This window comes from Balaenoptera musculus, chromosome 16, assembly GCF_009873245.2.
Source record: "Balaenoptera musculus isolate JJ_BM4_2016_0621 chromosome 16, mBalMus1.pri.v3, whole genome shotgun sequence".
Classification (NCBI taxonomy): Eukaryota; Metazoa; Chordata; class Mammalia; order Artiodactyla; family Balaenopteridae; genus Balaenoptera; species Balaenoptera musculus.
The window spans coordinates 79,982,483-79,996,795 of NC_045800.1; the positions used below are offsets into that span (position 1 = coordinate 79,982,483).

A 14,313-nucleotide genomic window follows, 5' to 3' on the forward strand; every position below is an offset into this window, starting at 1 on the left:
AATAAGATGACACACACAAAAATCCTTTATAAACTGTCACTCTGCCACAAATGTAAAATGCATTTACAAATATATTAGCAAATAAAAGCAATTAAACAATTTTTAAAAAGAAGGAAAAAGAAAGTATCATCCACCATAAGGCAATGTTCTGAAGGTTTTCAAAATTTTCTGTATGCTGAAAAAGTAGAATCAGCATAAAAGGGAGTAATATACTAAAAAAAAAAAGGGTAATTCATACAATTGATCATAAAGGGTTGTGTGCTGATGCAAGCATGTAAAATCCCAATAGATAAACAGACAAGAAATATGTAACAGATGATTCACAAAAGAGGAAAGAGAAGTATTAAATCCATGGGGGAAAAGTTTTACCTTGCTAATGATTAAGAAATGTAAATTGGGACTTCCCTGGTGGTCCAGTGGTAAAGAATCCACCTTCCAATGCAAGGGACATGGGTTCAATCCCTGGTCGGGGAACTACATGCTGCGGGGCAACTAAGCCCGCACACCACAACTACTGAGCTCTCGCGCCTCAACAAGAGAGCCTGCGTGCGGCAAACTACAGAGCCCACGCACCCTTGAGCCCGGGCGCCACAGCTAGAGAGAGAAAACCCATACACCACAACGAGAGAGAAGCCCACGCACCGCAACGAAGACCCAACGCAGCCAAAATTAAATAAATAAAATATTTTTAAAAAAAGAAATGTAAATTCAAGCAATGAAACTATTTTCAACAAATCTAGCAAAAAATAAAGTCCTAACCACTCAAAGACTGAAAGGTTGGGTTAGTTCTTGACTGTATAATCCTACTCATGGGAATTTGTCAGCAGGCAGTAATTTAAAAATAAAAACAAAATTGCATTTACAAAGATTCTATATAATAGCATTTTTTTGGTAATAGAGCAACTCTGGAAACCATAAAAATTCCCAGCTGGACAGGAACTATTAAGTAAACCAGACAGATGCAGTCATTAAAATATTGTAGCTATAATACTTAATAAAATTACTTACAGAATAATGCTAAGATTTCTAAAAATTGAACCAAATTGTACATGACACAACTACAGAGGAATCATATCTATGGCTAGACAAAGATCGAATAAGGACACAAAGAAATGAAAACATTTGTGGATAACAGGGTTATGTACAAAAATCTTTTAAATGATAATCTGAACTAAATGAAAGTTCAAATATGGCACTAAAATAGAGCATGTGGAAAGAATTCTATAGAAATATAGGATATTTTATCACAATTTATATTCAGGTTTTATAACAATTTTTAGTAATAATCTCTAGAAGAATTTAATAAAATATTAATCATATTGCTGTATGTAATGACTGTTGTCAGGGTTTCCAAGAGATTCAAAACAGATCTTTTTTTTTTTTTTTTTTTTTTTTTTCATATGGTTTTTATTCTTCAATTTGTTAATATGGTGTATCACATTGATTGATTTGCGTATATTGAAGAATCCTTGCATCCCTGGGATAAATCCCACTTGATCGTGGTGTATGATCCTTTTAATGTGTTGCTGGATTCTGTTTGCTAGTATTTTGTTGAGGATTTTTGCATCTATATTCATCAGTGATATTGGTCTGTAATTTTCTTTTTTTGTAGTGTCTTTGTCTGGTTTTGGTATCAGGGTGATGGTGGCCTCATAGAATGAGTTTGGGAGTGTTCCTTCCTCTGCAATTTTTTGGAAGAGTTTGAGAAGGATGGGTGTTAGCTCTTCTCTAAATGTTTGATAGAATTCACCTGTGAAGCCATCTGGTCCTGGACTTTTGTTTGTTGGAAGATTTTTAATCACAGTTTCAATTTCATTACTTGTGATTGGTCTGCTCATATTTTCTGTTTCTTCCTGATTCAGTCTGGGAAGGTTATACCTTTCTAAGAATTTGTCCATTTCTTCCAGGTTGTCCATTTTATTGGCATAAAGTTGCTTGTAGTAGTCTCTTAGGATGCTTTGTATTTCTGCGGTGTCTGTTGTAACTTCTCCTTTTTCATTTCTGATTTTATTGATTTGAGTCCTCTCCCTCTTTTTCTTGATGAGTCTGGCTAATGGCTTATCAATTTTGTTTATCTTCTCAAAGAACCAACTTTTAGTTTTATTGATCTTTGCTATTGTTTTCTTTGTTTCTATTTCATTTATTTCTGCTCTGATCTTTATGATTTCTTTCCTTCTGCTAACTTTGGGTTTTGTTTGTTCTTCTTTCTCTAGTTTCTTTAGGTGTAAGGTTAGATTGTTTACTTGAGATTTTTCTTGTTTCTTTAGGTAGGCTTGTATAGCTATAAACTTCCCTCTTAGAACCGCTTTTGCTGCATCCCATAGGTTTTGGGTCGTCGTGTTTTCATTGTCATTTGTCTCTAGGTATTTTTTGATTTCCTCTTTGATTTCTTCAGTGATCTCTTGGTTATTTAGTAACGTATTGTTTAGCCTCCATGTGTTTGTCCTTTTTACGTTTTTTTCCCTGTAATTCATTTCTAATCTCATAGCGTTGTGGTCAGAAAAGATGCTTGATATGATTTCAATTTTCTTAAATTTACTGAGGCTTGATTTGTGACCCAAGATGTGATCTATCCTGGAGAATGTTCCGTGTGCACTTGAGAAGAACGTGTAATCTGCTGTTTTTGGATGGAATGTCCTATATATATCAATTAAATCTATCTGGTCTATTGTGTCATTTAAAGCTTCTGTTTCCTTATTTATTTTCATTTTGGATGATCTGTCCATTGGTGTAAGTGAGGTGTTAAAGTCCCCCACTATTATTGTGTTACTGTCGATTTCCTCTTTTATAGCTGTTAGCCGTTGCCTTATGTATTGAGGTGCTCCTATGTTGGGTGCATATATATTTATAATTGTTATATCTTCTTCTTGGATTGATCCCTGGATCATTATGTAGTGTCCTTCCTTGTCTCTTGTAACATTCTTTATTTTAAAGTCTATTTTATCTGATATGAGTATAGCTACTCCAGCTTTCTTTTGATTTCCATTTGCATGGAATATCTTTTTCCATCCCCTCACTTTCAGTCTGTATGTGTCCCTAGGTCTAAAGTGGGTCTCTTGTAGACAGCATATATATGGGTCTTGTTTTTGTATCCATTCAGCCAGTCTATGTCTTTTGGTTGGGGCATTTAATCCATTCACGTTTAAGGTAATTATCGATATGTATGTTCCTATGACCATTTTCTTAATTGTTTTGGGTTTGTTTTTGTAGGTCCTTTTCTTCTCTTGTGTTTCCCACTTAGAGAAGTTCCTTTAGCATTTGTTGTAGAGCTGGTTTGGTGGTGCTGAATTCTCTTAGCTTTTGCTTGTCTGCAAAGCTTTTGATTTCTCCATCAAATCTAAATGAGATCCTTGCCGGGTAGAGTAATCTTGGTTGTAGGTTCTTCCCTTTCATCACTTTAAGTATATCATGCCACTCCCTTCTGGCTTGCAGAGTTTCTGCTGAGAAATCAGCTGTTAACCTTATGGGAGTTCCCTTGTATGTTATTTGTCGTTTTTCCCTTGCTGCTTTCAATAATTTTTCTTTGTCTTTAATTTTTGCCACTTTGATTACTATGTGTCTCGGCGTGTTTCTCCTTGGGTTTATTCTGTATGGGACTCTCTGCGCTTCCTGGACTTGGGTGGCTATTTCCTTTCCCATGTTAGGGAAGTTTTCGACTATAATCTCTTCAAATATTTTCTCTGGTCCTTTCTCTCTCTCTTCTCCTTCTGGGACCCCTATAATGCGAATGTTGTTGTGTTTAATGTTGTCCCAGAGGTCTCTTAGGCTGTCTTCATTTCTTTTCATTCTTTTTTCTTTAGTCTGTTCTGCAGCAGTGAATTCCACCATTCTGTCTTCCAGGTCACTTATCCGTTCTTCTGCCTCAGTTATTCTGCTATTGATTCCTTCTAGTGTAGTTTTCATTTCAGTTATTGTATTGGTGATCTCTGTTTGTTTGTTCTTTAATTCTTCTAGGTCTTTGTTAATCATTTCTTGCATCTTCTCAATCTTTGCCTCCATTCTTATTCCGAGGTCCTGGATCATCTTCACTATCATTATTCTGAATTCTTTTTCTGGAAGGTTGCCTATCTCCACTTCATTTAGTTGTTTTTCTGGGGTTTTTTCTTGTTCCTTCATCTGGTACATAGCCCTCTGCCTTTTCATCTTCTCTATCTTTCTGTAACTGTGTCACATATATCCACTCTTTTTTAGATTTCCTTCCCATTTAGGTCACCACAGAGCATTGAGTAGAGTTCCCTGTGCTATACAGGAGGTTCTCATTAGTTATCTCTTTTATACATAGTAGTGTATATATGTCAATCCCAATCTCCCAGTTCATCCCACCACCCCCTAGGAGAATATTTTATACTGATGCATTAATGCTCATTTAAGAACCTCACCTCAGAACACTTTCCAACAATCTTATGACGCACAGAGGATAAGTAAATCGAGGGGCTTCCATTTGTTAAGTTAGCCAGTGTTGTGGACACGGTCTGGACACCATGTCCCCTCTGACACCAAATATTAAACTCCATTCATGGTGCTGAAGAAAAGTAAGATTTTAAGATTTCTTGCTCAACAGAAAAGAGAAATCATACAATTACTTAGAAAGGGAATATTTTCAATAAAAGCTGGGGGTAAAATACTGACCTGCACAGTTCTAAGAGTTTAGGGTATACCCTTTAGTTTAGGTTGAAAGAAAAGCACTGGAAGTCTAGGGACAAGGCAGAGAGAAATTCAAAGTTCATCACCTTAACTGAACCTCTCAACTCCCCAAAAGACAAGAGACGGAGAACAGAAGTACCTGGGAGAGACACATAACTGGTTCACAGGCATAAATTTGGGATGAACCTGTACACTACTACTGTAAACCGACAGTGTCACAAATATTAACGGGTGATTAATATATAACCAGGAGATTGCCATATTTACCTTAGATTATTTAAGAGATCAGATTGAAACTAAAGAGTGACATGAAGTCCTCTAAACATGGGGGCCTTACAAGGTAATCTGGTCCACTCCCTAAACTTCTTCTGTCGGTGTTACACCAACTATTCAAGAAAAAAATTTACCTCATTTTTAGAGACCTACACTAAAGAGGAGTTCATTCATAGCCAGGATTTGAGCTTGAATCCAGTGTTTCGTGCTCTACTCATAACCCACTTGGTCACCAATACCTGTCATAGCCATCTCAAAGAGTCAGAGTAACGAACAAATGTGATAACACGGAAACACTGAAAGCTAACTGTGAAGACGGTTCTTCTCTGGGTTAAAGCCCATCTTACATTCTTCTTGAAGGTCGTTGTTAAAACAGAGGTTAGACCTTGGCAAATGTTATTCTATTCTAAACCGAGAAGTCTCATGAGATCAACGTGAGCTGAACTGGTTGGAGGAAAATACACAGGGAAGAATGTATGCCCTGAGCCGGGCCTTGAAAACCACCCTGTCTGTCCCCAGGTTCTGACCTCAAGCGGCAGGACCTAACCCTGACCGGCAGGGTGTCACCCCAGCAACCTGGGACGCTGGGGAGACTCAAGAAAACAGCTCACCAAACACCTCACTCAACACACCCTAATATCCTGCATACACAGCAGAGGCCGGCAGACTAGCCTTCCCAAGACATGTGCGCCAGAAGGCATAATTACCCTGTTATACTGTGTCTAAGATGCTCAGCCACTTGACAGTAACACACGCTTCTGAAGAGGTGGGATCCGAAATTTGCTATCAATATGACAACTTCTGACCCATTTTCCTCCTTTAAAATGGGTATACCACCTTTTTGCCATTTACCTATTTCACAAGTATAAGATGGGAACATTTATGATCTGACAACTTTAAATTGCTTTGGCTTCATGAAAATAGCATCTAAGCATTAAAAAAAATGTGTACTGTGGTAAAATACGTATCGTTATTATGACTTTCCAAGTAAAATTTGAAATATAAAAGAAGACTCCAATGAAGTTACTAAGAGATCTGAATTAGCTTAATAACAAGTACATGTGGTATATTCTGTTTTGTCTGATTTAGAGATTCTAAGATATTGGTATAATCTTTACTAGTTGAAGCCATGTTCGAACTAATACCAATAGAAGCATTAACAACTATAAAGGATAAGGTAATTCCTTTAGTCTAGACTAGTGGTTCTCCAGCACAACAGAGCCAATGCTCCCTTTTATATTGCCCCAAAAACAACGTGAAATGGAATTACTGACCCACACAGGATTTCAAAGTCAACAAAATGTCATTTCACTGAAACAAAAGAAAAGTGATTTATAATAACATAATATGTATTTCAACATGTAAATGCTCAGGCATGACTGTACTAGGAAACACAACAAAGCAAGGAAATGCTTATTCCAAGGGTAAGAACCTGAACACTAAGTCTGTGCCCATCAGCACTTCAGGGCAAATCCCAGCTCTGCCAGGACTGACACAAGTCTTCATTTTCCTACTCAGAGTAACCAAGACTGAAAATATCACCATATGCAGAGACCATGAAGGACACGTAACCATGGACGATTTGGGAGGTGCTGGGGCAGGCTCCACAGGGAACATTCCCTCACTGGAGGTTTCGTGAGGTCATGGTCCAGGCAGGTAAGGGATCAACAGGCCAAGCTAAGAGATTTCTATTTCCACACCTCTCTAAACACATAAATTGCTCCCTTCATCCTCCATGACCTCTTGACAGATTCTGAGCTGGCCTCATGCCATGTCTGTCACCACCGCTGGCCTCTTAGGAACATGCCAATTCTTCTTCTATCCTGACTTCCCAAAACTACAGAATGCTCGACTAGGAAACTTATTTTGCTATTATCTGATTCTGACCTTCATTTTAGAGGTTAGTAAATTTAGTCTGATTTAAGGTCGTAAAGATTGTTAAAAGCAAAGCTAGAGGCCTCTTGATTACCAGGCCAGGAGTGTGTTCACTGTACCACATTTAAAGAATGATAAGCTTAATATTAACAGATTCTTCCGAGAAACTGAAACTTCACGAAAACAAACAACAAAAATTTAAAAGATAGACTGCCTGAAATTCCCCTCTATCCTTTCAGAGCTTCACATAGTTTCTCTGAAATCAAGCAGGTAAAAATATTAGTAGATATGCACTATAATGTGTAATTCTTTTCATGATAAGAGCTTTATTTTATTTTTTTAAATAAATTTTTTAAATTTTATTTATTTATTTTTGGCTGCGTTGGGTCTTCGTTGCTGCGCGCGGGCTTTCTCTAGTTGTGGCGAGCAGGGGCTACTCCTTGTTGCGGTGTGCGGGCTTCTCATTGTGGTGGCTTCTCTTTTTGTGGAGCACGAGCTCTAGGCGTGCGGGCTTCAGCAGTTGTGGCACGCAAGCTCAGTAATTGTGGCTCACGGGGCTTAGTTGCTCTACAGCATGTGGGCTCTTCCCAGACCAGGGCTTGAACCCGTGTCCCTTGCATTAGCAGGCAGATTCTTAACCACTGCACCACCAGGGAAGCCCAAGAGTTTTTTTTTTTAAATAGTAGCCTAGGGGCTTCCCTGGTGGCGCAGTGGTTGAGAGTCTGCCTGCCAATGCAGGGGACACGGGTTCGGGCCCTGGTCTGGGAAGATCCCGCATGCCGTGGAGCATCTGGGCCCGTGAGCCACAAATTGCTGAGCCTGCACGTCTGGAGCCTGTGCTCCGCAGCGAGAGAGGCTGCGATAGTGAGAGGCCCACGCACCGCGATGAAGAGTGGTCCCCACTTGCCACAACTGGAGAGAGCCCTCGCACAGAAACGAAGACCCAACACAGCAATCAATCAATCAATAAATAAATAAGAACGTGAATTTCTAAAAAAAAAAAAAAAAATAGTAGCCTAGCATTCCACTGTTTGGATGTTCTGTATTTTGCTTAATCAACTGCTTCTTATTGGATATCTAGGCTATTCCTCTTCTAGTATTCACTTAGTGGGTAGTAAACAGTTAATGAATCAATAAGAAATGTTTGTATCCATCCAATTAAAAAAAAAACTCACAAAACAAAAACACAAAAAAGGACAAAGAAAGCAACCCCACTTGCAAGGTTAAGACTGAGAATTTTAAAAACAAGGAAAAAAATTCTACAAATAGAATTGTCTTTTTAGAATACACCAAATTCTACATTATAACTACCCTAACAGTCAAACATGTCTTCTTCTCCATCCCCCCTTATTCAGCTATTTAATATTCTCCTAGATAACCATGCCAATTCGCAATGGAAAATTACCTGCATTTAAAATACACAGTCCCTTCGTGGCTTCCATCATGCTTTCCCCTCTCGGGATTGTCCCATTCTACTCCTAACCAGAGTCCTGGCAGAACAAGAAAAACAAAATGAGCATTAAATTAGGACAGAGGTGATGCTCCATTTTTCTGCAAGCAAATACAGTTTGCAATGGAAACCACAGCACACAGATACCACTGGGGGAGAAAGAAATGTCTTTAGGAAAAGACAAGTTAACCTCAGACTCAGGACTTAATCAGCAAATGCAATAGCAAGTTTGGTTCAAAAAGCCAACAATAAACACAACTGCAGAAAACAACAGTAGCTAAAATTTACAGACAGAAAGTAGAATGGTGGTTGCCAGGAGCTAAGGGGAGGGGAGAATGGGGAGTTCTTGTTTAATGGGTACAGAGTTTCAGTTTTGCAAAATGAAAAGAGTCCTGGAGATGGATGGTGGTGATAACTATGACAATGTTACTGTACTTAATACCACTGAACTATACACTTAAAAGTGGTAAAATGGTAAGTTTAGTTATGTATAACTTACCACAATTTAAAAAAAATATATATATATACACACATATAAGATATCTCTTTCAAAGCACCAGAGAGCTAACAAGGCACTGAAGAATTACAAGGCCAAAATCTGAGAGAAAAGGGAAACCCAGAGTTAAATGAAGTCTTAAAGCAAATTTTTCCCCTCAAGGCATCTGCTGATTCTGGAAGAAAAGGCTGAAAAGCTAAAAAGCTGAACAGAGCTTTGGCCAGAGCTTTTGAGGGACTAAGAGGTCGATAATGAAAATTACAGCCTCCCAAGGAAGATGGAGGTTTGCAAGAAACTCTCTAGGTTTTGTACTGGAGCTTGAAATGCCTTGATTCTAAGAGTTAAGAAGGAACCAACTCTAAACAGACTAGTCCTTGAAGTGACTGAAGGTCAACTTCAAATAATCTCATTCCTAGATTTGTTTAAGTGATCTGGGATTGCCACGGACCCTCGCCATCTGCCGGAGTTAACTTCAGTCCTCTCTGGAGGAAGCTAACTCCATTGCAAAGCTCAAATTATAACTCTTCATAATCAATATCTGGCACTCAAACAAAAACAACCAAGCATAGAAAAAGATAAGCAGCTATGACTGAAAACCAAGAAAAACAACAGCCAACAGCAGTAGATCCACTGGGCATCTGCATAATAGAGTTATACATATGTTTAATATTTTCAGGAAAACAAAAGATAAAATTGAGAACTTCAGCAGAAATATTTTTAAACTTTTTTCAAACCCTAAATGGAAATTCTGGAACTGAAAAATTCAATAATTCAAATTATAATTCAATGGATAGTTTTTTTACAATAGATTATACATAATTTTTTTAAAAAACAGGTCAGAAAAAAATATATACAGAACATAGCACAGTAACAAGTGATGAAAAACAGACTAGCATGTAAGAGACATAGAGAATACAACAAAAAGGTCTACCATGTATATAGAACGGGAGCCCCCAAAAGAGAGTAGGGAGAGATTGTGGAAAGAGCAATCTCTGAAGAAATAATGACTGAGACTATTACAAAACTAAAGAAAGCCATCAAGCCACACATTTAAGAAGGTCTAAGAACAATAACAGTACAAATGCAAGACAAACAAAAAACAACCACACAAAAAAAAGAAAACAAAACAAAGCAAAACCAAACTCCACCAGTTGCCATATAACAAAGACAAACAGAAAAATCTTAAAACAGCTCGGGGTGAGGGAGAGGAAACAGATTATCTCCAAAGGAAAACAACCAGAAATAGTTGACTGACTTTTCCATAGAAACAGTAAAAGCCAGAAAGATAAATGAATAATATCTTCAAAATACTGGGGGGGGGGGGGAGTTAAAAACAAACAAACAAACAAAAAAACCCTGGTAATCTGGAACACTGTAATTGGTGAAAATATCCTTCAAAAAAGTAAAGGCAAGCAAGGAGCCCTGAATACCCAAAACAATCTTGAAAAAGAATAACAAAGTCAGAGGGCTTACAATTTCCAATTTCAAAACTTGCTACAAAGCTACTGTAATCAAAAAAGTGTGGTACTGTCATAAGGCTCAGATCAAAGGAGTAGAGTTGAGAATCCAGAAATAAATCCATACATGGTCAGTTGGTTTTTGACAAAAGTGTCAAGTCAACTCAACAGGAAAGGACAGTCTTTTCAACAAATGGTGCTGAGACAACTAGATACCCACATGCAAAAGAATGAATTTGGACACCCAACTCTCATAATAGATAAAAAAAATAACTCAACATAGATCAACAACCTAAATATAAGACCTAACACCATAAGACTCTTAGAAGAAAACTTTATTTCTAAGGATTTATTTCTAATCCTAAAACTTAAGGATAAATCTATAAAACCATGGATTTGGCACTGGATTCTTAGATATGGCACCAAAAGCTCAAGCAACAAAAGAAAAAACAGATAAACTGGACTTAATAAAATTTAAACACTTTTGTACATCAAAGGCCATTAACAGAAATGGGTGAAAAATGTACCACTCTGGTGGGAGATGTTGATGATGGGGGAGGTTACGCATGTGTGGGGGCAGGAGGTATATGGGAAATCTCTGTACCTTCCACTCAACTTTCTTGTGAACCTAAAGCTATTCTAAAAAACAAAGTCTATTTTTAAAAGGTTAAAATGGTGTGTAATTGATAAAAATATCAAATCACTATGTTGCACACCTGAAACTAATATAATGTTTTAAGTCAACTATACTTCAATAAAAAGATTAAAATGGTAAATTTGTTACATATATTTTATAACAATTTTAAAATTTTAATGGAAAAAATGGGTAAAATGGCAAATTTTGTTTTATATATATGTAACCACAACTAAAAAAAAAATTTTTTTTAAGGCAACATAAAGGCAACTTCAACAAGGAAATATCAACTAGGGTGATCTTCAAGGAAAAAGAAAATTATCCCAGAAGGAAGCCTGAGGATACAGAGGGGAATGAAGGGCAACAAAATGGTAAATATATGGTAAGTCTAAATTAATACTGAAATACGAAACAACAGTAATATCAGCTCTTTGGGTTTAAAATACACATAAATTGGGCTTCTCTGGTGGCGCAGTGGTTAAGAATCCACCTGCCAATGCAGGGGACACAGGTTCGAGCCCTGGTCCGGGAAGATCCCACATGCTGCAGAGCAACTAAGCCCATGTGCCACAACTACTGAGCCCATGCTCTAGAGCCCGTGAGCCACAACTACTGAGCCCGTGTGCCAGAACTACTGGAGCCTGTGCGCCTAGAGCCCGTGTTCCGCAACAAGAGAAGCCACTGCAATGAGAAGCCCGCGCACCGCAGTGAAGAGTTGCCCCCGCTCTCTGCAACTAGAGAAAGCCCACACACAGCAACAAAGACCCAACACAGCCAAAAATAAAATAAAATTTAAAAAAAAATTTAAATAAAATAAAATACACAGATTAAAATATCCAACATATGGATAAGGAAGCAGGTAAGTGGAATTAATGTTCAAGTGTTCTAATGTCTTTGCATGAGTCCAGGAAGAGGTAAAATTACTAATTTTTATTAGGCTTTTATAAGTCAAAGACATATGTTTTAATCTCTAGGGTAACCACTAAATAATAAAAATGTATAAATACCAAATTAATAGAGGGAAATTTTAAACTAATCAATCCAGTGAAAGAAAAAAAAAGCAAAAAAGAGCACAGGCAAGACAAATTAGAAAGTAAATAATTAGATGGTAGACATAAACCCAAATTATCAACAATTAAATAAAACGATAATGGACTAAATATTCTAGTTAAAAGAGAGCTTGCAAAAACTGTCCTCGGGATTTTGATAGGGATAGCCACTGAATCTGTACATTGCTTTGGGTAGTATTGACATTTTAATAATATTAACTCTTCAAATCCATGAACATGGGATGTCTATTTATTTATGTCTTCTTTAATTTCTTTCAGCAGTGCGTTATAGTTTTCATTGTACAAGTCTTTTACCTCCTTGGTTAATTCTTAAGTATATCATTATTTTTGATGTGGTATAAACATACAATGCAATATTATTCAGCTTTAAAAAGGAAGGAAATTTTAACACATGCTACAGCATGTATGAACCCTGAGAACATTATACTAAGTGAAGTCATCCAGTCACAAAAGGACAAATGCTGTATGATTCCACCTATATGAGGTACTTAGAGTAGTCAAATTCATGGAGACAGAAAGTAGAATGTAGTTGCCAGGGACTGGGGGAGGGGAGAATGGGAAACTACTGTTTAATGAGTATGAAGGTTCAGTTCGAGAAGATAAAAAAGGTTTTGGAGATGCATCACTTTGCGATGGTGGTTGCACAATATGAATGTATCTAATGCCACTGAACAGTACACTTAAAAAATGTGAAAAATGTAACTTTTATGTTATGTGTATTTGACCACAATAAAAAATAAATAAAAATTTTAAAACTGAAATCAGAGTAGGTTCTCTCAACACAGTGGAATTCAGCTGGAAGTCAATAACACAGAATTCATTAGAAAATCCTCATATATTTAGAAATTAAGAAATTACCTTGCATCAAAAAAGAAAGCACAATGTCAATTAGAAAATATTTTGAACCAAATCGTAATAAAAACACTACATGTCAAAATGTGGGGAATGCAGCTAAAAGTTGCATTTTGAGAGAAACTTACAGACTTAAATGTATATGTTAGGTTGAAGATGGAAAACAATCATGTCTCAAAATGTTAAGGGGAGAAAAACAAGTTAATTAAACCTACAGAAAGTAAAAGGAAGTAAATAATAAGGAGCGAAAATTAATAGGACAGGAAAGTAAGTAAGACAGTTCTCTGCCCCAAAGCATCTTGAAGTTTTCTAATAGGGACAGATGTGTAAACTAACAGTCATTATATAAAGAATCAATCTTGGAGTAAAAGTAAATACAGGTGTTATGGGAGCACAGATAAGAAGACAAGTTAATATTGCTGGGAGTAGTTATGGGAAAGACATACAGAGGTAGTAACACTTGAGGTCAGCCTTGAAGGGAAAATATGCCAGGTGAAGGCATAGTGTGAGATTTCATAATCTGTTTAGAGGACCTCAAAAAATCCTGAGTAGCTAGAGCTAAAAGTGTTGCCCAGAGGTTGCACAGGAGCACGTAGTTCAGGAGAAAAAGACTAAAGGTGTTAAAAGAGATTGCGCCCAACTGTGTCAAAGAGGCTGCAACATGGTAAAAGCTTTAACTTTATCCTGCTTCTCCAGAGAACCCTATTTAATAAGCATGGAGAAAAGAGACATACAGATGGCCAATAGGCACATAAAAAGATGCTCATGGGCTTCCCTGGTGGTGCAGTGGTTAAGAATCTGCCTGCCAATGCAGGGGACATGGGTTCGAGCCCTGGTCTGGGAAGATCCCACATGCCGCAGAGCGGCTAGGCCTGTGAGCCACGACTACTGAGCCTGTGCATCTGGAGCCTGTGCTCCGCAATGGGAGAGGCCGCGACAGTGAGAGGCCCGCGCCCCGCGATGAAGAGTGGCCCCCCCTCGCCGGAACTGGAGAAAGCCCTCGCACAAAAACGAAGACCCAACACACCCAAAAATAAATAAATAAATAAATTTATTTTTAAAAAAAAGATGCTCATCATCTAATTATTAGAGAAATGCAAATCAAAACTACAATGAGGTACCACCTCACACCAGTCACAATGGACATCATTAAAAAGTCTACAAATAACAAATGCTGGAGGGAGTGTGGAGAAAAGGGAACACTCTTACACTGTTGGTGGGAATGTAAATTGGTTCAGCCACTATGGAAAACAGTATGGAGGTTCCTCAAAAAACTAAAAATAGAGTTACCTTATGACCCGGCAATTCCACTCCTGGGCATATACCCAGATAAAACTATAATTCCAAAAGATACATGCACCCCAATGTTCACAGCAGCACTATTTACAATAGCTAAGACATGGAAGCAACCTAGATGTCCATCAACAGATGAACGGATAAAGAAGATGTGGTACATATATACAATGGACTATTACTCAGCCATTGAAAAGAATGAAATAATGCCATTTGCAGCGACATGGATAGACCTAGAAATGATCACACTAAGTGAAGTCAGACAGAGA

General features: G+C 37.6%; 1 protein-coding gene across 4 annotated transcripts in view; it reads right to left on the minus strand.

The window, feature by feature from the left end:
* TBCE (tubulin folding cofactor E) overlaps positions 1-14,313 on the minus strand; it is a 109,864-nt gene that overhangs the window by 23,655 nt on the left and 71,896 nt on the right. For 3 of the 4 annotated variants that reach the window (XM_036827929.1, XM_036827930.1, XM_036827928.1), the window contains exon 3: positions 8,198-8,282. The exons of the other annotated variant lie outside the window; for it this stretch is intronic. In XM_036827929.1, coding sequence (XP_036683824.1) covers positions 8,198-8,282 — 85 coding nt within the window. The remainder of the gene's footprint in view (positions 1-8,197; positions 8,283-14,313) is intronic. 4 annotated transcript variants of the gene reach the window in all.